Below are 27,248 nucleotides of genomic sequence, written 5' to 3'. Positions count from 1 at the left end.
GAGCGATAAGGTCTCCCCTCAGCTTCCTTTTCTCCAGGCTAAACAACCCCAGTTCCCTCAGCCACTCCTCCTAAGACTTGTGCTCCAGACCTTTCACCAACTTGGTTGCTCTTCTCTGGACACACTCCAGCATCTCAGTGTCTTTCGCATAGTGAGAGGCCCAAAACTGAACACAGTACTCAAGGTGCAGCCTCACCAGTGCCAGGTACAGGGGAACAATCACTTCCCTGCTCCTGCTGGCCACGCTATTTCTGATACAGACCAGGATGCTATTGACCTTCTTGGCCACCTGGGCACACTGCTGCCTCATACTCAGCTGGCTGTCAACCAGCAGCCCCAGGTCTTTTTCGACCAGGCAGCTTTCCAGACACTCTTCCCCAAGCCTGTAGCACTGCATGGGGTTGTTGTGACTGAAGTGCAGGACCCGGCACTTGGCCTTGTTGAACCTCATACAACCAGCCTCAGCCCATTGATCCAGCCTGTCCAGATCCCTCTGTAGGGCCCTGCTACCCTCAAGCAGATCAACCCTCCCTCCCAAGTTGGTGTCATCTGCAAATTTACTGAGGGTGCACTCGATCCCCTCGTCCAGATCACTGGTAATGATATTAAAGAGAACTTGCCCCAAAACTGAGCCCTGGGGAACACCACTTGTGACCTGCTGCCAACTGGGCTTAACTCCATTTACCACAATTCTTTGGGCAAGGCCATCCAGCCAGTTTTTTACCCAGCAAAGCATATGCCTGTCCAAGCCATGAGCAGCCAGTTTCTCGAGGAGAATGCAGTGGGAAATGGTATCAAAGGCTTTACCAAAGTCTAGTTAGACAATATCCACAACCTTTCCCTCATCCATTAAGCTGGCCACCTTGTCATAGAAGGAGATCAGGTTGGTCAAGCAGGACCTGCCTTTCATAAACGCATGTTGACTGGGCCTGAGCGCCTGGTTGTCCTGTACGTGCCGTGTGATGGCACTCAAGATGATCTGCTCCATAACCTTCCCCAGCACCAAGGTCAGACTGACAGGCCTCTAGTTCTCCGGATCCTCCTTCCAGCCCTTCTTGTAGATGGGCATCACATTTGCTAACCTCTAGTCAACTGGGACCTCCCTGGTTAGCCAGGACTGCTGATAAATAATGGAAAGTGTCTTGGTGAGCACTTCCGCCAGCTCCCTCAGTACTCTTGGGTGGATTCCACCTGGCCCCATAGACTTCTGTGCATCTAAGTGGTGTAGCAGGTTGCTAACCATTTCCCCTTGGATTACAGGGGCTTCATTCTGCTCCCCGTCCCTGTCTTTCAGCTCAGGGGGCTGGGTGCCCCAAGTACAATTGGTCTTACTATTAAAGACTGAGGCAAAGAAGGCATTAAGTACCTCAGCCCTTTCTTCATCCTTTGTCACTATGTTTGGCCTGGCATCCAATAAGGACAGAGATTCTCCTTAACTCACCTTCTGTTGCTAATGTATTTATAGAAACAATTTAAATTGTCTTTTATGGCAGATGAAGTGTTAGTTGGGCTTTGGCCCTTCTTATTTTCTCCCTGCATAACCTCACAACATCCTTGTAGTCCTCCTGAGTTGCCTGCCCCTTCTTCCAAAGGTCATAAACTCTCTTCTTTTTTCCCTGAGTTTCAGCCAAAGCTCTCTGTTCAGGCAGGCTGGTCTTCCTCCCTGCTGGCTCGTCTTTCAGAACATGGTGAGGGCCTGCTCCTGTGCCTTTAAGATTTCCTTCCTGAAGAATGTCCAGCCTTCCTGGACTCCTTTGCCCTTCAGGACTGCCTCCCAAGTGACTCTGTCAACCGAGCTCCTAAACAGAACAAAGTCTGCCCACTGGAAGTCCAGGGTAGCAGCTCTGCTAAACCCCCTCCTTACTTCAAGAATCAAAAACTCTATCATTTCATAATCGCTGTACCCAACATGGCCTCCAACTGTCACATCACCCACAAGTCCTCCTCTGTTCGCAAACAACAGGTCCAGTGGGGTGCCTTCCCTAGTTGGCTCCCTCACCAACTGTGTCAGGTAGTTATCTTCCACACATGCCAGGAACCTCCCAGACTGTCTCCTCTCCACTGTATGGTACTTCCAGCGAACATCTGGTAAGTTGAAGTCCCCCACGAGAACAAGGGCTTGTGATTATGAGACTTCTCCCAGCTGTTTACAGAACATTTTGTCTGCCTCTTCATCCTGGTTGGGTGGTCTATAACAGACTCGCACTATGATATCTGCCTTTAAAGTAAAAACTTGAAAAGAGCAATGAAGAAGAAGAAGAAGAAGAAGAAGAAGAAGAAGAAGAAGAAGAAGTAGATCTGCAAAAGAAAGTGTTCATAAACAATGATTTTGTGATTACCAATACTGGCAGATCTAAAAGCAATTTATCTGACATATCTAGCTGAGCAATTACTGCAGGCAAATTCTTTGCAATTATGTGCTTGAATTTGACATCAAATTTGACTTGATTTTTTAAAAAACTGTTGGGTAAATTTAGGCAATGAATTATTTACTCATCAGTTCAGCTTCCATCAGAACTGACAGTACTGTAGTGTTCAGTAAATAATCACATGAATCTTTATCACAAGGACTCTCTTGCTGTTAATAACATACAGGCCATGTGTGTACCTGAAAGGCAACTTCTCTAATATATGTACTCCAAAGAGTCACTTGTATTTAAACATGGGTAGAATGATCAGCAAAGCTTGGTCTATAGTGTGCTGCAGTTTGAAGGGGTTTATCCAGCAGTTCTCAAGGGGAACTGATCAATCTGGCTGCTCACTCCTAGATACTTTGCCAGTCTATGACGGTAGTTCTGAAAGAAAAACAGCAGAGATGTTTTTTAATAAGACTTGTGGTAGTGGAGGCAGAGAACTGTTAATAATAAGAGGGAAGAGTAGATGCAATTGGACAGAAGGACAAAGGGTAGTGGGCTGTTTCCAAATCTCAGGAATGTAACACTGAACCTGTGTTTTGAGCTCTATCACTGTTTAACAAATGGCAAATAACAAGGTGACAACTTGCAAATGCCATCTCACACAGACAATATCTTTAATTTTAGTCTGGATGTTGTCCAAGTTTGAAAAAGAAGAAGACAAGATATTTCAGAAGAACATCATCCCGCCTTGTGCATTTAGTATTCTGTAAGGGGGTTTTTCCTAATTATCTCTATTCTTGGTATGCTTTTGCACTGCAAGCCCCTTTGGCTAGTGAATCTGCAAATAAACAAAGGCTTCTATCTGAAGCCAGAGGTTCCTGGATGCCTTGCAGAAGTGTTTTCATCCCAGCTGTCACACTGTGCAGTTGCCAAAATCTGTTGTGACAAATCACAGCTCTGAAGGTAGATTAGCAGGCATTTATCATCTTTGTTTGTGACAAAGAAAATGCAAATATAGCTTAGCTTATTGTTTGTTTCACTGAATCCTACTCTCCTAAGGTGCATCACTTAAATCTTTTTGGTTTCACCCTCCCCATAATTTCACAGAACAAACATGAATAGAGCTTGTACAGAAATAACATGGTAAAAGCATAGCTTTCAGTTTGGATGATTTTCTGGGGTCAGAAATTGGACCTTCTTTTGCTGAAAAGTGGGATTAGATCAGTTGCTTATTTCTGTATCATCATCCCTCCCCTTCAATAACTTGTTCTTTTTGAATCTAAAATAATAATAATAAAATGCATCAAAATGTTGGATAAGGAGCCACCCTTCTTTGTGAATAGATAGAAGAAACAGTATAACTCTTTTTTTGAAGTAATAGAAGTGAGCAAATATGACCTAACTCCCAAAACACAGGCCATATGCATGCTGAGTGGAAGCTGAACTATGTAGGGGATGGTTTTCTCTAGACACTAAATGCAGCTGCAGGGCATAGGTACCAGACAGTGGATGACTCTGTGTGTATGAGTCTGTATATGAGCAAAAGCAGACAGAATGAAGTAGCCCAAACCTAAAAATGTAGCTAGAAATATGTTAAGAACATAATCCTGAAAAAATTGGAGTAAGAAGTAGGAGTAAAATAAGAATTTTGAGGCAGACTGTGTACATTCTCCATAACTAGGATGGCATCAAGTAACATGTTCAGTCATCGATTTTTTCTCCAAACAGAAGTAACCCATAAGGCTCCAAAACTGACTCATCTTTTGCATCAAAAAGGATAACAATATGTTGATTAGTTGGTATTTCCTTCCAACTGAATTACACGTTTCTGAGAAAACACCAAAAAATATGCATTCTACTCTTGTTGTGCCTACTTCTGATGGGGCTTATTACAGAAGATGAAAAATAACTGAAAAAGATCATGACTGACATTTGTCATTGTTTGACTGACATTTATGCCATTCTTTCCACATATGGAGCAATATGTGCAGTAGAAAAAGGCTCCTGCTGTTTATTAAGCATTTTTCTTACATATATTCCTACATATTTATTCAAAAAGACAAGGCTGAAGGAATGCATCCTGTTGTTTTAGGTGCAGAGAATGATCCTTATAGAGTGAGTTTATTTTATGGTGTTGAGCCAAGCTCAACAAAGTTTTGCCTCCTGCTAGTATTAGACCATGCCTCATTACAGAATCTGTTATTCTGGAGATAGTTACCACCCAGAGATTTAGACCAGTGGTTTTTCAATCTTTTAAAAAAAATGTTCAGACTCTACACAATTTTCAAGTGGAGGTATAAAACCCCTGTATAGTTAATTTGCATTTCGTAGATACTTTTTGTGACCCTTTAAAAGTAATGCATGGACTCCTCTCCATGATCTGTGGATAGAAAGTTTATGTCCACTGCTGTGGCTATGATGACTGAAGAAATGTCATACATGAATAACAGATAAGATGTAAAACTTCAGTTTGCTTGAATCATTTGTATTTAAGAAAGCTAAAATCTTGCCCATTTTTCAGAATAAACATTCTTCTCAAGTCAGCACTTTTTTCACCGGCTTTTCATCTGCACTTGCAGACATGTGAAAAGAATGTAGTTCCATGTATCAAATTCTTTTCTACAAATGAGGATGAGCCATATAATTTATAAACACAATAAGAGCAAACAGCCCACTGTATCAAAACAACTAATTGCCAGAGGCAGACTTAATACTGTATTCTGTGGGAAAATAGTGTTTGCATTTCCCATAAAACAAAAGATGACGTCTTCCTAATTCAAAATCAGTGGCAACTCTGCCTTTAATTTTATTTGGAATTCCCTCCTGTGCATGCCACCATCCATTTCACACAATGTTGGTTGGATACTGAAGAGGCAGTCTGCTTTCAAATTTGTAATATAAAAATATTGAGAATCAAATTCTGTTCCCTCCATGTAAATATGGAAGGGGGCGCCTGGAGCCACTAAATTATTAAGGGCTAATATGAGTGTAAGTGAAAGTGGGATCTAGCCTAGGATTTTTTTCACTATAGAAAGTGCATTCTTCCTTGTAGCTGTTGGGTGATATGGGGGGGGTAGTATGAACATTTGATGAATTAATTCATAATGTGCAATAGCTGCTAAAGTATGTGAAAGATCCTCACAAGTGAAAGATGGAAGAAGTCGGAGTTGTTCTGATCTTCTCTTGCACAAGTCTTTGAGAGGTAGTTTATGCTTCTGCAAGCAGTGTTCAGTATACCACATACCACATTAGTTCTATAATAGTAAATGGCTGTGGTACCAAGCACACATTACAATTTCTGCAAGAGCCAAACAGAAATTTCTTTGGTCCTTAAAAACGTTCTCTAGGTCCACACAGTTTTCAAGGAGTTTCCTTGTTGTTGTTTGGTGTGATAACAGCTGTAGTTCTTCTGCTCTCCCTTTCTGCTGTCACTTGCTCTGCATTTGGGAGGAAGTTTTAGGGAGTGAAGGCATGGCTACCGCCACCCTAAGACTGTCCAGCATAAGAGCAAAAGAACAGTCTTCTGCAGCAGGATGCTTCCTCACCATCTCCCTCCTCTCTCCTCCAATTCAGCTGTTGATTAGCCTCCCTAAGATTTTCATAATAGTTTTTTACTCATTGTAATAGCTTTGTGACATAGGAAGAGCTTTTTAGGTACAGGTATCCTAAAAACTTCTAGCAGTATCGCTCTACATTTACATGAGGCCCGAAGGAAGAATTTAACCAGCTGAGAAGTAAGTTTTCCATTCACATGTTTAAGGTGCGAAGAAGCGCACAACATATTTTACTACACAGTTGCTATGAAACAGAGACCTACAACTCTACATAGCAGCTGTTGTCTGTATGGTGAAAATACATCCTTTATTTCTCCTTTAGACAGTAGACAAGCTATTTTAACTGTTTAATCAATATGAACGTTAGTAACCAGACTTTTAAGCTTTTCTTAGCCTGTTGGTGTACTCACTGTAAGTGTCACATTAATCACATCAGATGAAACAGAAAAACTGGGTTTTTTCAAAGCTGGTTATTTTTTTTCTGTTTATTTACATATCCTAAATAAACCTTTTGGTTTGCTGGCTCCAAAATTCCTCTTACACATCTAAAAGGTCTATTTGTTTGAAAACTTGCCCTATTAAGTTGGTCAGTACAGACAATGTTTCTTCTGTAGCCTTGGAGGACCTTTAGAACATAGCATACGAGTCAACCCACTTGCATCAGTTTTAAACACTAAAGCAGCATCAACATCCCATCCTCCATGGTACAGTTGGTTCATGCTGACAGGTAAGAGATAAGTTTTTGTGCTGCCTTTGGTCAGGATCTCTGCATTTTATTACATTAAGAGAGGGTATGTTCTTTTCACTTGAAGCATCCACCCATTTCCTAAGCCATCATCCCACAAACATTTGTATGACCTACAGATGCACGACTTCCTCCGCCAACTGGAAACTCTCCACAAGCCCCACTTCATCGGAATTCCAGCCTAGGAAATTTAAGGGAGATTTAAAGAAGATTATATGTTGAATCTTGAATTTCATAAGCATAAGAACTGTATTTACATGAAATGAGCCCTTTATAGAGAATGTTTTCAAGCACTTTGCAACAGGAAAACTATTAAGGTGTTCAACGTGATTTATTATTAATTGTGCTATATAGCACAGACAGTTTCAGGCTATATTTACTGCCATAATATCTGCATTATAAAATGGAGAGAAGATTCTGTACTTCATGGAGAAACATATAAAATGAAGAAAATTCTAAATTTAGAAGAACAGATTGGGTAATAGAACAGGAAAATTACCAAATATATATTTACTTACCACTCTCTATAATTTTCTTAATGAGCAGAAGAAAATCAGAGAAAAAAGCTCTGTCTTACCAAAAATTATTCTCTTTAGGTAGGATGTTATTGCATGAATGATACTATCCTACATGCCATGAGCAATCTATTAATCTAGGTCTTCTTGAAAGTGGCCACATATAACTCCTCATCAGCATTTCCCAGCTTAGGCAGGAAAGAGGAAGACCTTGTTTCTAGTTCTGCTAGTGAATTTTCAACATTAGAAGAACTCTAATTAGATCCATGAGTACTGTATTTGGGCAATATTGTAGGATTGCAACTCAAAGCTGTGCCTGAGCCCTGAGGGTAAGAAATCACAGCTCTAATCTGCTTATACTTTGGGAACTGGAGAGACCCAAGTCCATAGAACCACTGAGGCAACAGGGCTTCCCTGTCACAGCAAAATGAGCTGTGATTCCGCCCTTGCCCATGTCCCTTCCAGCATTCCTCACCCTGGGCTTCCAGGATAACCTCCAAAGACAACGTTTCCATTGCCTGTGACAGGTCAGGTCACTAGTAAAGGCTTTTAGAGTTTTCACTCATGAGAAGAAATGAGATACAGCCCTTGTTAGCTGTATGACTAACAAATCATGGAGGTATAAACCTTTGCAGAACTGGCAGATAGTGTAAGAGCTAGCAGGCTCAACTACAGGAAATATTCATTGTAAAGCTAAGAGTTGACCAGCAGTACTTCATGAAGAGCTGTCTAGAAGGAAGTGACAAAACAGCAGACCCATAAACAAGTATAACAGCTGAACCCAGTATTTCATTGCTGCACCTGAAGACGTTGTAAAATATACCGCATTGCTATGGCACTGAATTTTCTTAGGAGTGAAATACCATTTCTGTATTCATGTTTTCCTTTTTAATATTTTTTTTAATGTGTTTCAAGCTTCCTTCTTTTTGTTCCTGGTTTGGCAGCTCCCAGATGACAGCATAAATATGCATTTATCTTTAAAATTCAGTTAAAAATTCAAAACATGCAAGATACTGCTTTAAAGTATGCAATCAGTTATGGAAGAATATGTCTTCAAGCTTCACAGGTATTTTCTTCAGCAGGAAAAATAAAATCCACAAGGACTTGTCCTGTTGTAGAACATTTGACAGCTTGCATTGGTAGTGAAGAGATAAAGACAGTAAAAGATGATCCAGAAGCTGGTACTGAAAATGATAGATAATTTGAATCACTTTAAATTTTGTAAAACCAAGTTGAACTCTTTTTTTGTCCAACTAACTTTCAGACAGTGTTTATTTTTACCATGTGAAAAACTGAATATTATATGAATGCACAGGCTTTTCATAAAAAACTTAAGTAAAAAACCAGCATGGGCTTAGCAAATCATGTAGTGCAACTGAATAGAACATCTTTTTAAATATGTGTGAAATAAAACATATTAGTAACATAGTTGGCAATGAGTCACTTCTTGAATACCTAAAGCATGGGAGGTAAGACTTAGAGAAATATCTATTATTCTTCAGGAAAATGACTAATATTTTCAGTTAAAAGCAATGACACTTGTCAGTAGACTGCCGTGATTTCAGGATATTTGTAATGGTGAAAGTCAACACTTTGTGATGGTTTCTGTTCCAGTGGCTGGCACACTGACCATCCCCTTGAAACACTGAATGCAACAAATTGTACATGGAGTTTTCAATGAAATACTTGACAAAAATTGTGTCTAAACTGGTGAAAGTTTCCTCAAGAGTTCCCCAATACGTGGTGCAATTTGAGAAAAAAACGCTCTTGCTGGAAAAGCTGCTTGTAGTTTGGGTTTTCAATGACTGCAGCTATGGGCCTGTTCAAACTTCAACTAGCTGTTACTCTCTCACTTTAATCCATGATCTGTATCTCCTTTTAGGATTGGTGGAGCTGTGCCAACAGTCTTCTCCTATTTTTCGGAAGTGCTTGCTCGGGAGAAACGAGGTGAACACCTGAGTTGGCTCTGTATGTTTTGGATGATTGGCGGCATCTACGCTTCTGCAATGGCTTGGGCAATAATTCCTCATTATGGTAAGAAAAACATCTCCTTGTCATTTGTAGTTCTTCTAGTATGAAAGTATAGTTTAAATTGGGGACTTCTGTCTGTTCTCAAAATATTGACCCTGCTATTAACAAAAAAAATTATTCCTTTTGGTGGAAATAATGAGAATAGGTTGTACCCTAAATAAAAAGCAACGTATTAAAAGGCGCAAAAATTAGCCAATTCCCATGTTTAGTTAGATCCTTTAGATTAGTGAAAACGTGGACACATGAAAATATAATTGGAGTTATTGTTGAATCTGGAGAAAATAGGTGATATATAGACTTACATCAGAGAAAATAAATTTACAGTTGCTGAATGTCAAATTTGTGCTCGTTTTCTTTATTCAATACAGAGATAAAATGTCATTTATACATTCTTGAGACAGAAGAGTAAGGACTATATTAATGTTTGCAGCACTAGTTCTGAATATAAAGCTGTGCTGAATGTTTCTTTCTTAGTAGATCTTTCTAGTGGTGTAGAGATAAAGAAATTGAACAGAGTGCACTTAAATGCTGTAGGGGTGAATGAGGGCAAATAAGACAGAAAGCTTGCAACAGCTGAGGTTATAGACACACGCAATATAAGCCACTTTGTGAAAGAGCTTTTTACTGCCCTGACATGGTTAAACATTATGTGGAGCTACAGATTCAATTCTTAGTCTCTTGGGCTTGCCTTTTAGAATAGTTAAGTAAGTGCTCACAGGTCTTCAGGGTTGCTGAGACTGCTCAGAGGTTCTTAAATATCAGCCTCTGCAAGCACTTCTCCCTGGCACTCCTCAAGACAAGTAAAGCAGTGTTGTGAATTAGCTGGCATCCAAAGCAGCTTTCTTTAGCCAAGCAATGAGGTTTATCTCAGTTGGATAGTGAAAGAGAGGACAACTTCATAAAGTTTGCCCAAAGCAGTTGGAACATTTGGCAACCAGTAATGTCCAGAAATAAATTATAATAATGCAGACTAATCAAATATCTAGACTGTTGCATGAAATTAATTTTAGAGTCCAGTAATGTAACCTGAATCTATGTCTTCAACCTTGCATTTTGGCTTTGAATTGCTGGAATCAAAGAGAGGAATTTTTGCTGACAAGACACGATGTGGACAATTTTTTTTTTTCCAATTAGTAAATTGCTCTGGATGCCAAGTACTTTTTGCTTTCCTATGGATTTTTATTGTCTTTATCTTTCAGTAGAAAATGTAAACATTATGACAGGCTGATTTATATAGGTTGTCTAATTTCATTGTAGATTTTATAAATAACTCAATAACCTTTACTGAGGTGCTTTTAAAATGTCACATGGCAGTATATCTCAATGAATAATAATACACTTCCTTATATCAAAGCAGTGGCACTAGAGGGAAAAGAATATCAGCAACAGAAAGCTATGCCACACTGATTTTTTTTGTGTGTCCTTCTGCAAAAATATTTATGAAATCACTTAGGACAAAAGAACGTAAAAAAACCCAATTTTAAAAACAGTATTCTTCAGTGTTAGCCATAGAAATCACTCCCATTGCAGTATATTAAGGAAAGTTGTAATAGCCAAAAGGAGGGCTAAAAGGCAAGCTATAAACAACAGAAACAATCCTTTCTCACAGGAAAAGAAGTGAGTTTACACATCATTTTGGCAAAATTAAACAGAATGTATTTATGGGGTTTGATGAGATCTTAAAATTGTCTTCACTTTAAACCAGACTTTTTTTGTTACCTTGTGGAGTTTAAAACCCCTGTCTTAGTTCCTAGTACAAATGTAGAATCACCCCAGCTCAGGACCAGGGGCAAACTGCTTCATTGTCGTGATGCTGTGCTAAGCTCTCAGGCATTGCCATGGGCTCGCGGGACAAACCCTGCACTGGAGGGCACGGTCACAGATTGCTGTACCCTCTTGGAAACACTCTAGGTCAGGCAAATACCAGTGCAGGGTCTCTGCACCATTTGTATCACATGTGTTCATGAGGAGGCTCTTGCAGTGGTATTTTCACTTTTACAATTTCTACATGGATTCCATGGAATTATTTTGCCAGAATTAAGGAAATATACAGATTTTTCTCACTTCCAGTCCTTCTCATCATTCACATCTCTACTGACCAGAAAGCAAAACATAATTAGAAACAAAGCAGTCCACCCACTTCTAAGCCTTATTTATGTAGTGCGTAGGGATTTCTGAGCTCTCTGTTTCTCAGATAAGGAGTAAACAGAGTTGATTTTCCCACCTGAACTCAGAAGTTACTCAACACCAGTGGATGAAGTTGCATCTGCTGAAAAGCAATAAACTGCCATTGAGCATAAGTGGAATTATTCTTACATGAATAGAAAAATACCAGGCCAACAGAGTACAATAATTTCATAGATTTTTTTTCCTCCTTCTTTTACAAATTTATTCCTTTCATTTGTACTGCCTCTTATATAAGCCACTTTAAAAAGTCCTAGATTCACAGCTGATATACATTATCTAGCCCAAGGCAGCCAGTGAAGCTATCTATACAAGTTTACCAGTTGAACATTTAGCTCTTTCTCTGAGAAAACAAAGATTACATTCTCTATATGTAACAGTTTATCTCTGCTTCTGTTGAAGCAGCACAGGAGTGTCTGAAACCTGAGTAATGCTCTGAAGCACAAAATAAAGGGAAGCTAACAGTTGCCTTGGCATCAGAGTGTTGTTAAGAGAGGAATCAGCATGATGTTGTGCTGCAGTGACCACATACAGAAAGGCTAATATCATCTGGAAGACAAGCATCTCTGTCTTAGGGTTTCTTGAATTCTATAGCTGTTGGCTTTTGTTTAAAAACTGAAAATGGATGTAGATTTGTTCAGCATCTCTGAAAGAGGAGTTCAGGTGACGGAGAAGCTACTAGAAGAAACATCTGCAGAGCAATGCTTCTAATTGCTGCCGATTAACAAAGTCCCAGATTAGGCAGCTCCAAAGAAATTGCTTTATGAACTACTTAGATGAGGCTGGATAGGAAAGATAATTACCATTTTATAAATCATTTTGCAAGTGCAATTTTAAATTTAGCATCATGTTTCAAGGTAGATTAGTTCAAAGACTGTCAAATGCATCAAATGTGTATTACGATGCTCTTTAAAATATTCATTTCCAAATAACAAAAAAACTTAGGAGTGAGAAATTACATTTTGGTTTAAAACCCAGATAGTGATATATTACCATCTTGTTATACCAAGTTTATGTATTAGTTTGAGGATAGGAATCAAAAAGAATTATGCAAGTTGTTCTAGCCATTTTAACCCTATAATTAAAAAAAAAAAAGTTATAAAATTATCAGCTTAAAAAAAAAATGTTGCCTGCCATACATATGTGTTACTTGAAGAATCAGTCTCAATTTTTATTGTAGCATATCTCCAAACTAAAAATCAGGGGAAGCTGGATAAGGATTTCAGTGTACTTAACCTATCAGTTTGGGCATTCTGTGTGGTTTTATGTTTTGCATATATGATGTACACAAGCCTTTTCTGGCTTCATAAACTACATAAAGACCTTCTGAAATTTGAAACATTCCCTAGAGTATTTTGCTTAGTGACAAACAAATATTGACCTCACTGATTTGTAAATCTTACTCCTGAACAAGAAGGGGTACACATGGCCGAAAAGAAATCAGACTGTAAGGCAGAAAACAGGATGGTGCAGGTGTCCAGGCTGCTACAGCATAGACTGCACTCGAAATCTGAAGCTTTCCTCACGCTCTAACCCCCCACTTCTGATATTTACCAGGGGACAGAGGAGACAACCATGTCAAATAGCTTTATTGAACAAATCTCCATGGCATGATCAGAGGCAGAAATATTACTTCCATATATATCCATCAAATTCAAATTAAATTAGGCTAGATTAGTCACTAAAAGACTACAAAATTACAGGATCAAGGAAATAGGAAACATACTACTTTCTAACACACTCAATGCATAAAGCAGAGTTAAGTCTTTAGTCTAAACATTTTATTCAGAGCAGTATAATCACATTGCATAACAGATATTTGTCTAAACTATTCATTTTTCATCAGTAGTGTCTTTTTTCCTCTTAACAGAAGACCAGTTACTTGTGTTCATAAGAAAGGTATTTAGCACCATTCAGGGAACACAAATTTGGAGGAGAAAGAAGCGGAATAAGAAATCTAAGGAAAAGCATTCAGTTTCAGAATTGAACATTTCTTGCCTAGCTGTAATTTGTCTCTCTAGGTGTAAGTGCAAAGTACTAACTTGTTTGACGTTCTAGCGAATTTTTTCATTGCATCTGCAAACCGCTGGTATTTTGTCCTGTGACTGAAAGAGGACAAGTTACAAATGATAATTCTACTCCAGTCTTCAGAATTTTACTATAGTAAAGAAAGCCCTTTTTTCTGATTTTTTTTTATTTTTTTTTTAAAGAATAACTTTTTTACAGTAACATAGAACTTAAAAATCCAGGCATGGAAGTGTCCAAACAATGGACCCACACTTGATTTGCAAAACATAGTATTTAAAAGATTACTGGTTACTTATATTTTAAAATGTATAATTATGTCTGCTACTGGAAATTTTCTATTCTTTTCCTCGTTTGTAAAATATATTTGCTCCTACTTTTCTCTGAAGATCTTCGCCTTTTACTTTCTCCTGCCACTATTCTTGAATGAGTTTAAATGACAGAAACTGGGGCTTAGTTTAGATAGGAAAGAAGTTAAGCTTTAAATACAGATGTAATAAATTACTAACATAAGCTGCCAAATGCAGTTACTGGAGGTTTTTAAGGGCACATCAAATCACAGCCTGTCCTCAATAGTTTAGGACCACGCTGAATTCACCAAACCTACTACTGGAGACCCGTTGCCCATTCTTAATTCTACTTTCTGTAAATAGATCAGTCTTTCCATAGGCACAGGAGTCCATAAATGGCTTCTATTTCTACCCAAGCGTAATTGTGATTAGAGTAGACCAATTGGGTTTTCTTTTGAGTCAGTGACTTGCAAAGTGGCCTGAAAAACATTTCTCAGTTTGAGCAGAAGATTGTTGTGGTGAAGCAGATCGATTAGCCTGAAGAAATTAACTTTATTGGCAATCAAAAAGATCTTTTTATCACCTTTTTGGTAGGTGGCTCAAGAGTAATTTCTGTAGTATTTTCTACTGTCATGTTTGCTTTGTTCCTGTGTCGTCCAGTTGGAGATAAAAAAGGTAAACGTAACTTCAAAACTGCAATAAAATCCCCTTCTGTATGAAGCCATCATGAACTATACTGTAGTAAAATAGGCAAGGAGGTAAGCAGAGCTGCATGCAGCAGCTATGCAGGTGAGGAGATGGAGAGCTACTGGCTCACTTTGCAACTCAGAGCATGTACAGCACCAGGCGGTGTTAATGGAGGAGTTAATCTCTCAGCCTGCGGCAGACTAAACTGAGAACATGATGGACTAAAACTGTTCAGTAACAAAGAAGGCAGAAAAACTTCTAACTCTCGTATTCTATCTTTTTTTGTTGGTCTAAAGGGTTTCTCAGTGGCACATGACAGCAGCAGTATTGGGATAAAAAATCCTATGCCAATGCTATGTATTAACAGTGGGATTATAGGGCATGGCAAGTACTTGATTAGCAATAAAAGCAGAAGGATCTTAGGAGCCATCCATCTTCCAGCACTTCTGATGAGCAGAACTGGATCCATCTGAGTGGTGGGAGCTGCAAGTGTGGATGTACAAAGATTTCAGTCTTGCCTGCTGGTCTCCTGTTACAAGGAGACAGGGGTTTATTGAATTAGCAAAGTGGAGTCAAAAGGTTGCACTCTTCTGTGGTCATGATTATTCCAAGATGAATGCCATGAAACAATTATTCCCCAGTACATAAATGTTACATGGTATATGTTTTGGACAATATAAGAAAGAAGTGGAGTTTTTTCTGTTTGTCAGCATTTATTTTTGTAGAAATTGAAAGGTTAATGAATGGCTTTGTCAGTAAGATGAAAGATTAGAAGCCAGGGGGTTTTTGCTAGCAGCTTGTATAGGCTACATTTTTTTCAACAGTAACCCATGAACTTGGGTATCTCAAAGTCTAGGTCTGGGTTGTACCTAGATGAGTATAGAAAATTCTTGACTACTTTGAAAAATTAGGGGGTTAACCTCATTATTAGTTGTTTGTAAAAAAACCCACGATTACTTTCTTGAGATTGCACAGATTAATATCTGTACGGCATCTTTAGACACAATTTGGCTGCACAAATCTATAAGTTTCAAAGTGTCAAAGTTGATGGTGATGCTGTAAATAAGTGTCTGTTACTTTTATAGGTATCTCTGCATTTCAAATACTTCTTATAGTGATTTTAAATTCTGGAATGTGTGTTAGAGGTGGGTCTGAACACTGGAGGAACAGCTTAATTTCACTCATGGCTATTTCATCAGCTGCTCCCAGTGTTTCCTCAGCAGTGAGGTTCTCAGCAGCTTATAAATGTATTATAAATCATGGTTTCATCTTAGGGAAAGGGTCACCAAGTTCCTTCTTTGACTCTTCCTTTGCTGTAGTCCCCAGAGGGGAATTTGGCTATCTCTGATGCAGTGCACCCATCCAATCAAAAGACTGGGATGCGCTTACACGATTTATAATAAAAAGAGCCACGCTTGACTGATTTCACATTGCTGCATCACTGCGGTGACTGTGCCCAAACAACCAGGGAAAGAAATTATACTCAGTAGTCATATCTAGAGAGATGATTTACTGCAGTTCCTTGTACATCAATACCGGATTAATGTGAGTTGGAAATAGGAAAAACATGTTATGGCTGTTTGATTTCCTTGGTCAAAGTTGCAACATGCTGAAATAGAATACCATCAATTGTTTAGACATCCAAGAGGTGCATCAGTGATGTCTTCTTTAATCTTGCAGAAAGCAAATAAGAGAAAAGCATGATTAGCTTCAAAGGGAAAAGGGATAAACGGCTTACTGATGATAAGACAAAAAGTAATGAGCTGAAATTTCTGTAAAGGGGAGGTAGTATAGATAATGAAAAATACTTTCTAATGGTGTGTTAGTTAAGCATCTGAATAAAACTGCTATGAAAGTAGTGAATTCTCAGTCACTGTAAGTCTTTAAGAACATATTTTGAGAATATTGTAGGCGCCATTGTTGATTCTGATTTGGAGCAAGTGGATACACTGGGTGCCCCCTCAAGGTCCCATCCATCCCTGTCCTCAGGGAACTATTAAACAGATCCTGTTGCTCCAGAGGGTGCTGGGGTAGGCCAGAAAAGAGAAAATGAAGAAAACCAAGACCAAAGGGGAAAAGAACTTCAGAAATTAGAAGGGGAAAAAAAAAAAAAAAAAAAAAAAGAAAAAGGAGCTGCATTGGACATTCATGGCACATGTAGAAAAATGCCTGCCTATCAAACTGTTGTAGCTGGTAGCTCCAAAGGGGCTTTAGAGCAGAGAAGGTTTCTCTGCTGAATAACCTTGCAGTGGTAGAAAGAGAAATGAAAAAGTCAATCCTTATCTAATCTTGAAAATTCTGGACTCTCTATTTAAAAAACATTATTTTTCTTATTTTTCTCAAACTTTCCCTAACACTCTGACTTTTCATGGTGGTTCAGAGCAAATCCAAGCCATAGCAGCAGCTGTTTTGGAAAAATCTGAGCCCAAGGCTCCATTTTCTATTACACAGTAGCTTCTGTTCTCTTCAGAAGATCTTGAATTTATTAGTCATCCAGAACAAAGAGAGATGCCAAAGAAGATGGCCTGGGGAAGAGCTGCATGTGTCTTTTCTCAGCTGTAAAAAGCCCATAAATGCACTAATAAATCTGCAGAATTTAAAATCAATATAATCTTTTTTGTTGTTGTTGTTAATTTGGAGGAAACATTTGATCCAAATTTTAAAACCAAGAGCAGCTCTTCATTTTTGCCTTCTCCATACAATTGCCTTTCTGATGCATCTTCTGTCTTCAGAGTGCATGAATCTATGGATACCTTAACCAATGAAAAATACTGTTAGAGATTTAAAAGAAGTTGGAGCTTTGTTAAGGTTGAATCTGCATTTGCTATGAGACTGTCATGCTGAACAAATGGAATAGATCAGACATAAAGGCATCTACTACATAATGCAACATCTGTTAATCTATTTTGCATTCCACTAAGAGGCAAAATGATCCCTAATGTGCTATGCTTCCCCCCATACTTAGTACACTTACATTAATTTGGTATTCTGCAGGCTGAAGCTATATCTATACTTTTTAAATCCGAGTTAATTAAAGGGGGTATGAGGCAGTTTTAATGTTAACTTATCAACTCCTACTCATGAATTCTTCTTCATTTGAAATAATCCTATGAAATTAGATTATACTGAATTTGTATACTTTAAAAAAATCTTCATCTTTTGGAACAAGAAGAATGACACAACACAGCAGAATTTAGAACAGCTGCTTATGCAAATCCAGCTAGGAAAGCAAAACAAATCACTTTTTGTTTATCAGTTTTCTATTTTCTGTCCCCTAATGTAGGGTTTGATATGGTCATTTAAATGTTTATATTTGTAAGCTTTAGAAGCTTAAGTAGCTTTTAGCACATCTACTTAATGAGGACTAAAGATGCTCATTAGTGAGCTTCAAATACAACCTTCTCCTGGGCTCTTTGGGTTGACTGTGAAAGAGAAAATTTGTTTATTGAGAGGTTCAGTAAGAAACTAGAAAATTGTTTTGTGAGCAAAGCTATGAGGCCCAGTTTCCTAGGGGTTTCTGTCAATGTCCCTGTCATTCTGCCTAACCCTTTTCTCTCCTACCTTCCCCTATATTCCTTACAAGACACCATGGCACTACTTTAAGTTTCTCCTTGCTTTTTCCAGATCCCTTTCTGCTCTAGTGTCTACAGTTACCCTTTCTTGTCCCCAGCATTGTGCAATAAGAAACACTCAGCTTCCCACACCCTCACCATGCTGCTCCCTGCTGAGTTACAGCCCTGCTCCAGTCTAGCTGCTGTCAGGGAGAAGGCAATGTGTTTTGGCTTGGGTCGGACCAATGCCAGAGGCAATGATTGGCATGGCCAGGGCCTGGTCTCAGTCCCCAGGCTGGCTGCAGCATCCCTGAGAGACCACTGACTTCTCCTGCCTTTTCCTCTGTCCTCTGATGGGCTCTCTCCCCTCTGCCTGGGCAGTGCATTTCACAATGCTTTGGGGAATGTGATTGTCTTTGAGACTATATCTTCCCATCAGGTTTGATTGAAGTAGGTCCATGGCTTTAAACGATGCTAGCAGAGGAACTGACAGACAGGTGAACGTAAACCTATGGCCATAAGGGCCTATACTGGATGGGATGTCCTATGGTATGGAATACCCTGTTGGCCAGTTTGGGTCAGGTGCCCTGGCTGTGTCCGGTGCCAACTTCTTGTGCCCCTCCAGCTTTCTCACTGGCTGGGCATGAGAAGCTGATGTTGCCGTAAACATCACTGTCTAATGCCAAAAACATAATTTTCCACAGAAACTATAGCAATAGTCAATCATTCCTATGGCAATAAAACAACAGCAGCTCTTCAGCCTTAGTTTTAATGAAAACTCAGTTTCACACCATGAATTGGCCTTGAGTATAAATTAAGAAAAATTATATCCAAGTTAATAAAGCTGCCTTAGACATCTGGCCAGTGGCCATCAGAAATGTCTGCAGTATCAGGCATAACCCTTGCTTTTCACATCCAGAAACAAACAAGATGTTAATCTGATGAGATTTCGTCTTTGTTCAAATTTTTAATGTTATAAAGACAAAAAAAGCTTTAGGTTTTGTGATTGGTCTGTTACAGATGAAAAATTCAGGTGATTTGTACAGATGGGCAAAAGAAGAGGTCACTGGTCTTATTCTATGATTATTCAGATACATAATATGATAATTTTCTCTGGAACACAGGTACAACAGTACCAATTGGTTGACCACACTTCCATATTGCCTGTCTGGCTTATAAAACTGTCTGCTCTGAAGCAACTAGTGATTGTCCTTCGAGTAACAGTTTCTTTTCACTTCAATTATATATTCTCTCTATGAATTATATATACAACTGGAATGTCATTTTTCAATTTGCAGTGCAGTTGCTTTTAAAATAAAATTAACATGATCAATTGCAGAATGGCATTGGATTTCTTTTTCAGGAAGTTTGTTTATAAATTTCCTCAAAGAAAAATATTAAGTTACTTTTGAAAATCATGCCTACTTCAGTGAAAGTAATTCCATCAAGGTATATTCAATTATCCATGCATATTCGAGTATCTGAATACACCACCTGACTATATTCTTTGTGCTCATATTTATAGGAGAGGGACATGTACAAATATATGGAAAAAAACTGATCTACCTCCCCTATAGTGTTTGTGTGCTTAATATTCCTAACACGGCTGTATTTTTACAATTTCCAAAGATGCCAGCAGAAAACAGTATAAAATGAGCAAAGAGAAACAGCAAGATTTGGTAGTGAGGGCTGTGGGCTGAAGTTTCACTTCTTGGTCTCCTCTGCTTTGATGCTGGCCAAAGTGAGGACATGCTGCTTCTACCTCTCTCTCTTCATCTCTTACTGTTTAAGTCTGTATTATCTTGTTTCCTTTCTAGTACAGGGGCTATTTGTTTTGGGGCATTGAAAGTTTTGGCCCCTCTCCTAGTTGATTCCTGAAGGTAGCATGGCCATATAATAAAAAAACAAGGAATCATGGCTAAAGAGATCAAGGTAAGGCTCTTAGATTGTTTTATTTTCCCACAGGAACCTTATGTATTTCAATGTGATATAAGCATCTGATTCATTCATGATATCTGGATATTCTAGACTCTGTAAGGAAATCATGAAGCTTTACAAAAGGAAAAATATAATATAATGCTCTGTTTATTTAATATATTGTGTTTTCCTTGTTCCCTTTGATAATTACATTTCAAACACTGTGACTGCCTCTCCACAGGTGAAATCCTATTCCCACCTCCACCACCCCTTGGATAGCTATGGTAGATTATAGAACTGAGGATCATTAGTACTTGATTTGTGAGTGCAAATAATATTTGTGTTGGAAGTGTTTGACCAAAGTTTGAATTCAAGACTTCTGATCCATGGTTCACAGTATGTACAGAAAAGCTCCATGTATTCAACTGACCAGGTTTGTTTAATTGACTACTGTTAGATTAGAAGATAATTCTTAGAATGCACATCTGGTCTATTTATTAGATCACATAATCTCCCTGTTTAGTCTATCTGTCTCTCTCTTAGTGATAGGATATTGCTCCTTTTTGTTAAAAAAAAAAAAAGAGACGCAAATTGAATATCAAAAAAGGAAATGAGACTTAGATCACAGCACTGAAATGCTCATTTAAAAAAAAGATTTTTCTTGCAACAACTTTCAAACTAATAAAATATAATAAAGTTAAATTTTGAAAGAGTTTCTTAAATTTCATAGATGTTCTGTTGTTACACCACAGCAGCATGCGAAAGGTAAAACAAATGCATATGACTTGTAAAAGATACGTCCTCTCTGTATTCTTCAGAAAATGTTCCAGCATTTCAATGATTGCATTGTTTGTAAGTTAGACTAGATAAGAAGACCCCATTTTCTTTTCATAAACTGCAGTGTTTTATTGTGCCTCTTTCTAATTGTCTTTTTTGATTAATTGCTTCTCTTCTGTTCTTCACCATGAGCCCATCATTTAAATACCCTTAGTCCAGATGCACATAAATCACTGAAAGTCCTGGACCAGGATGGAAACACTTATATTTTCAATTAGCTTCCACATTTAACAGCTGCTGTTAGTAGTGTCTACAACAACTTGTCGTGCCAAATACAACACAATTTGTGAGCTCAGAGCTATGGGTAGGCTGTGGAGGACACCACCCAAAAATACATAGATTTCATTGTATATGTGTTTTGCATATTGGTAGGACAACAGTAGAATCAGATTTTGTTGTAGACAAGTGGGTTTTTTCAGACTTAGTTCATAATGACTACTGCATAGGGCATTTGGCAATATTATATTGTCTATTTATAAAAACAGATTTTGCCTGCTGTTGATGGGTTGCTCTTATTGTACTCTTTAGCACTGTCCAAACAGATATTTTGAACTTTGTACGCAAACCACTTTTCAATTCTTAATTGTGTAGTAAAATGAAGTAGTGGAAACCACTAAGTACATGTAGGAGACCAGAGGTAGAAATCTTAAGAAATCAAAAGTACGGTCATACAAACAAAATTTGAAGCACATTTTAGTCACATTTGATTACACAGTCTCAGTGTTGACACTGACCATGATATTCTTAAGCTCCGACGGCAGAACCTTTTAACATGTCCTCTCCCCCACTTTTTTTGACATTAGTTGCAACTGCTTGATTGTCATTTCTGGAATGCATGACATGGTCTTTTCTTCTTAGACTGATGAGCCTGTAAGTTATGACGCTGTCAGAGCTATGGACAGCAGATTTTACCTCTTTGTTTTGCAGATTCTGAAGTGCCTTCACTGAACAGCAGCATAGAGCCAGACCCAAGGACTTTGCAGAACTGCATGTGTACATAAATCTCTGGGGCCACTGACTCAGTCAGCCAGTCAGATCAATTATGTGCTGCAGTGCTTGTAATGAGATTTTCGATGGTATCAGTTAAATATTAACCCTTAGTGGCATATTCTGGGTTGCTTTTTTTTATATGTGAGTAATTAGAGTATCTTCTTTCCAGTTCTTCAGTCTCCATTCTGTTTTGGACTCTAATGTAGACTTGGTGTAATTACCAAATAGATCTTGCTCGTATTGGAAACTGAAAATAACGAATTAATTTTTATGCTCACTTTTTATCTGGTTGTTAAGCTAAGAAAATTCTCAGACCATTCCTTGATTAAGTTTTCCTTCCAGATGCTACCAGCTACTGCTGTGGTTTTCAATGGCTGGGATTTCATAAAATGTTTCTAGGCTATATGCATAGAAACATAGGATCATAGAATGTTTTGGGTTGGAAGGGATCTTAAAGATCATCTAGTTCCAACCCCCTCCGCCAGGGCAGGGACACCTTCCACTAGACCAGGTTGCTCAAAGCCCCATCCAACCTGACCTTGAACACTTCCAGGGAGGGGCATCCACAACCTCTCTGGGCAACCTCTTCCAGTGCTTCACTACCCCCACAGTGAAGAGTTTTTTCCTTATATCTAATCTAAATCTACCCTCTTTCAGTTTAAAGCCATTAGCCCTTTGTCGTGGTTTAACCCCAGCCAGCAACTAAGCACCACGCAGCCGCTCACTCACTCCCCCCCACCCAGTGGGATGGGGGAGAAAATTGGAAAAAGAAGTAAAACTCGTGGATTGAGATAAGAACAATGTAATAGAACAGAAAAGAAGAAACTAATAATGATAATGATAACACTAATAAAATGACAACAGTAGTAATAAAAGGATTGGAATGTACAAATGATGCGCAGTGCAATTGCTCACCACCCGCTGACCGACACCCAGCTAGTCCCCAAGCGGCGATTCCCACTCCCACTTCCCCATTCCTATACTGGATGGGATGTCCTATGGTATGGAATACCCTGTTGGCCAGTTTGGGTCAGGTGCCCTGGCTGTGTCCTGTGCCAACTTCTTGTGCCCCTCCAGCTTTCTCACTGGCTGGGCATGAGAAGCTGAAAAACCCTTGACTTTAGTCTAAACACTACTGAGCAACAACTGAAAACATCAGTGTTATCAACATTCTTCACATACTGAACTCAAAACATAGCACTGTACCAGCTACTAGGAAGACAGTTAACTCTATCCCAGCTGAAACCAGGACACCCTTGTCCTATCACTATGTGCCCTTGTTAAAAAGTCCCTCTCCAGCTTTCTTGTAGGCCCCCCTTAGGTAGTGGAAGGCTGCTATAAAGTCTCCCCAGAGCCTTCTCTTCTCCAGGCTAAACAACCTCAACTCTCTCAGCCTGTCTTCACAGGAGAGGTGCTCCAGCCCCCTGATCGTCTTCGTGGCCCTCGTCTGGACTTGCTCTAACAGGTCCATGTCCTTATGTTGGGGGCCCCAGAGCTGAATGCAGTATTCCAGGTGCAGTCTCATGAGAGCAGAGTAGAGGGAGAGAATCACCTCCCTCAACCTGCTGGTCATGATCCTTTTGATGTGGCCCAGGATACGGTTGGCTTTCCGGGCTGCAAATGCACATTGCCAGGTCATGTTGAGCATCTCATCAACCAACAACCCCAAGTCCTTCTCCTCAGGGCTGCTCTCAATCCACTTGTCCCCCAGCCTGTATCTGTGCTTGGGATTGCACTGACCCAGGTGCAGGAACTTGCACTTGGCCTTGTTGAACTTCATGAGGTTCAGCAGAGGCCCACCTCTCAAGCCTGTCAAGGTCCCTCTGGATGGCAATCCTTCCCTCCAGCATGTTGACCGCATCACACAGCTTGGTGTCATCGGCAAACTTGCTGAGGGTGCACTCAATCCCACTGTCTACATCGCTGACAAAGATGTTAAACACTGCCAGTCCCAATACCAACCCCTGAGGAATGCCACTTGTCACTGCTCTCCACTTCGACATCAAACTGTTAACCACAACTCTAACTGCGACCATCCAGCCAATTCCTTATCCATCAAGTGGTCCATACATCAAATCCATGTCTCTCTGATTTAGAGAGAAGGATGTCAATGCTTTGCACAAGTCCAGGTAGGTGAAGTCAGTTGTTTTTCCCTTATCCACCAATACTGTAACCCTGTTGTAAAAAGGCCACAAAATTTGTCAGGCACTATTTGCCCTTAGTGAAGCCATGTTGGCTGTCACCAATCACCTCCTTATTTTCCATGTGCCTTAGCATAGTTTCCAGGAGGATCTGTTCCATGATCTTGCCAGGCACAGAGGTGAGACTGACTGGCCTGTAGGTCCCCAGGTCTTCCTTTTTTCCCTTTTTAAAAAATGGGAGCTATGTTTCCCATTTTCCAGTCAGTGTGAACTTCCCCAGACTGCCACGACTTCTTAAATATGATGGATAGTGGCTTAGCCATTTCAGTCACCAGTTCCCTCAGGACCAGCAGATGCATCTCATTAGGTCCTATGGACTTGTGCACGTTCAGCTTCCTTAGATGCTCTTGACCCTGATCTTCTCCTACAGTGGGTGGTTCTTCATTATCCCAATCCCTGCCTTTGCCTTCTGCATCTTGGGTGATGTGGCTGGAGCACTTGCTGGTGAAGACTGAGGCAAAGAAGTCATTGAGTACCTCAGCCTTCTCCATGTCCCAGGTAACCAGGTGTCCCGTTTCCTTCAGGAGAGGGCCCACGTTTTCCCTAGTCTTCCTTTTATCACCAACGTTCTTGTTGCCCCTGATGTCCCCGGCCAGATTTAATTCTATCAGGGCTTTAGCTTTCCTAACTTGATGCCTCGCTGCTCAGACAATTTCTCTGTATTCCTCCCAGGCTACCTGTCCTTGCTTCCACCCTCTTTAGGCTTCCTTTTTTGTGTTTGAGTTTGTCCAGGAGCTCTTTGTTCAATGAGGCCTCCTCGTGTTTTTCCCTGACTTCTTCTTTGTTGGGATGCATTGCTCTTGAGCTTGGAGGAGGTGACCCTTCAATATTAACCAGCTTTCTTGGGCCCCTCTTCCCTCCAGGGCTTTATTGCATGGTTCTCTACTAAGCAGATCCCTGAAGAGGCCAAAGTCTGCTCTCCTGAAATCCAGGGTAGCAAGCTTGCTATGTGCCCTTCCTGCTGCACTAAGGATCTTGAGCTCCACCATTTCATGGTCACTGCAGCCAAGGCTGCCCTTGAGCTTCACATTCCCCACCAGCCCCTCCTTGTTGGTGAGAACAAGGTCCAGCATAGCACTTCTCCTCATTGGCCTCTCCATCACTTGGAAAAGGAAGATGTCATCAGCACATTCCAGGAACCTTCTGGATTGCTGATGTCCTGCTGTTTTGTCCCTCCAACAGATATCAGGGTGGTTGAATTCCCCCATAAGGATCAGGGTTTGTGAACGTGAGGCTGCTCCTATGTGTCTATAGAGGACCTCATCCACTCCATCTTCCTGGTTGGGTGGCCTGCAGTAGACCCCCACTATAATGTCACTTGTCCCTGCCCTCCCTTTAATCCTGACCCATACAGTCTCGGTCAGCTCCTCATCCATCCCCAGGCAAAGCTCCATGCACTCCAGCTGGTCTTTGACAAAAAGGGCAATACTCCTTCCTCGTCTCCCCTGCCTGTCCTTCCTAAAGAGCCTGTATCCTTCCATTCCAACACTCCAGACATAGGAGCCATCCCACCATGTTTCCTTGATACCAATAAGATCATAGTACTGCAGGTGTGTGCACATCTCTAACTCCTCTTGTTTATTGCCCATGCTTTGTGCATTTGCATAGAAGAATTTAAAAGCTGGGCCCCCAATGAAGCTGACTTACTGGCTGGACTAGCTGGAATTCCTTGTGCTCTTCAGGTGCTCTGTGATCCCTCTCCAGACTCTGGGCGTCAAACTGGTAGGAGCAGGACAGATTGATGTTCCCCTCCCCCGGCAACTTTAGTTTAAAGCCCTCTTCACCAATTTGGCAAGCCTATGACTGAAGACGCTCTACCCCTTCTCTGACAGATGGACCCCATCAGCCCCCAACAGACCAGGTTTCTCAAAGTGAGTCCATATGCCCGTAAAAAAAATTAATACAAACAAATCTTTCATCCATAGGCCTTAGTTAGCCATTTAGGACTCTACACATCCATTTGAAAAATGGCTGGTAGTCATTAAATTCAGGAAGGTTGCAAACCACTAACCTGTTGCATCCCAGCACTACTTTTGATTTTTTCTCACTCCACAGTATCACAAGGGCATCGGGAAGATTGCAAATGTATGTATAAAAGAATCTTACATCCAAGTGCTTACAACAACTGTTGGTTTCCACAGAACTGAGGAGGGTGCCACATGACTCCTAATACCTCTACTTACAAGTAGATGTAGATCTATATCAGATCTTTAACTGAAAGGAGAAAATTTTCCAAATCAAATTTTGATGCAGAAATGTGACACAACCAGCCATTTATAAGGACATTAAACATTTGAGCTTTTGATTAAAAATCACAACTCACTTCAAGTTTTGCATCTGAACCCTGGACAAAATTTGACCTGTGTCCATCTACATTAATTTCTAGTAGACTTGGGCAGTTTTCTGTGAATAATGGTCATGAGTACACATAAAGGAAGTACAGAATATTCTAGCCTGGAATATGCATATTTACTTACTTAATAATTTCAATTGCAACATGATGTTTCTCATTTTAAATTTCAGAAATACACAATCATGTAATTTTTAAGAGAGTTTTTGCACTGATTCGTGTTTTATAATGTATGAGGTAGAGAGGAAGAAAGGTATTTTGAGGATGCACAAGTAGAATGTTTTAGAAACACTGATTTAAGATATAAGCAAAAAATTACAGCTTTGCCCTGGAAAATTTTCAAAATCTATGCTCATTATCCAGGGACTGTAATGAGTGAGGATATACCAAGGAGTATAACGACATTTGCATTCAGAATGAAGCCACGTAGAAGTTATTCAGGCTTGATTCCTAGTAATAGGTGTCTGAAGTCTGCAAAATGACTCAGGACAGAGGCAAAACTCTTAATGGTGACCAAAGTCAAGATATCACAATTCTGTGTTGAAGTGCTTTGAGATTTGGTAGGTTTCCAGCCCTATAGGATACTTGCATTGCATTTGTATTCAGAATTGCTAAGGAGCAAAATTGGATCAGAGAACAACCTTAATTCTCTTAGGAATGAGGTGCAGATATATCAAGAAACCATGCAGAGGGTTTTGTATAAACTTGATTTTTATCCTTTCCCTCTCCCTTTATGGGGTGATGGCTCTGCATTTCATGTCAATGTCTGTCTCTATGGATTTGGACAGTATGGTCTTCTCCCAAACTCTGTATATTTTGGTTCTGATTTTTCTCTTATTTTCATGCCTCTTTGGTGTTACTGAGATCTTCCAGCACTGAGTTAAGACTTAACCTGTGTAAGTATTACTGTTCCTGTGTTATAGATAGGGATGCAGCATGTAAATACACAGAAAAGCACAATAAAACACTGCAGATCGCCAATAACTCCCCATGTAATTGGATGATGTCAGGGAC

General features: G+C 39.8%; 1 protein-coding gene across 1 annotated transcript in view; it reads left to right on the top strand.

Annotated features, from left to right (window-relative positions):
* Positions 1-27,248, top strand: part of SV2C (synaptic vesicle glycoprotein 2C) — a 118,473-nt gene that overhangs the window by 57,172 nt on the left and 34,053 nt on the right. The window contains exon 4 of the mRNA XM_069775682.1: positions 9,054-9,205. Coding sequence (XP_069631783.1) covers positions 9,054-9,205 — 152 coding nt within the window. The remainder of the gene's footprint in view (positions 1-9,053; positions 9,206-27,248) is intronic.

This window comes from Haliaeetus albicilla, chromosome Z (genome assembly GCF_947461875.1).
Source record: "Haliaeetus albicilla chromosome Z, bHalAlb1.1, whole genome shotgun sequence".
Taxonomy (NCBI): Eukaryota; Metazoa; Chordata; class Aves; order Accipitriformes; family Accipitridae; genus Haliaeetus; species Haliaeetus albicilla.
Note: the sequence above shows the minus strand (reverse complement) of the source record. Positions and strands in the feature narration are given on the sequence as shown.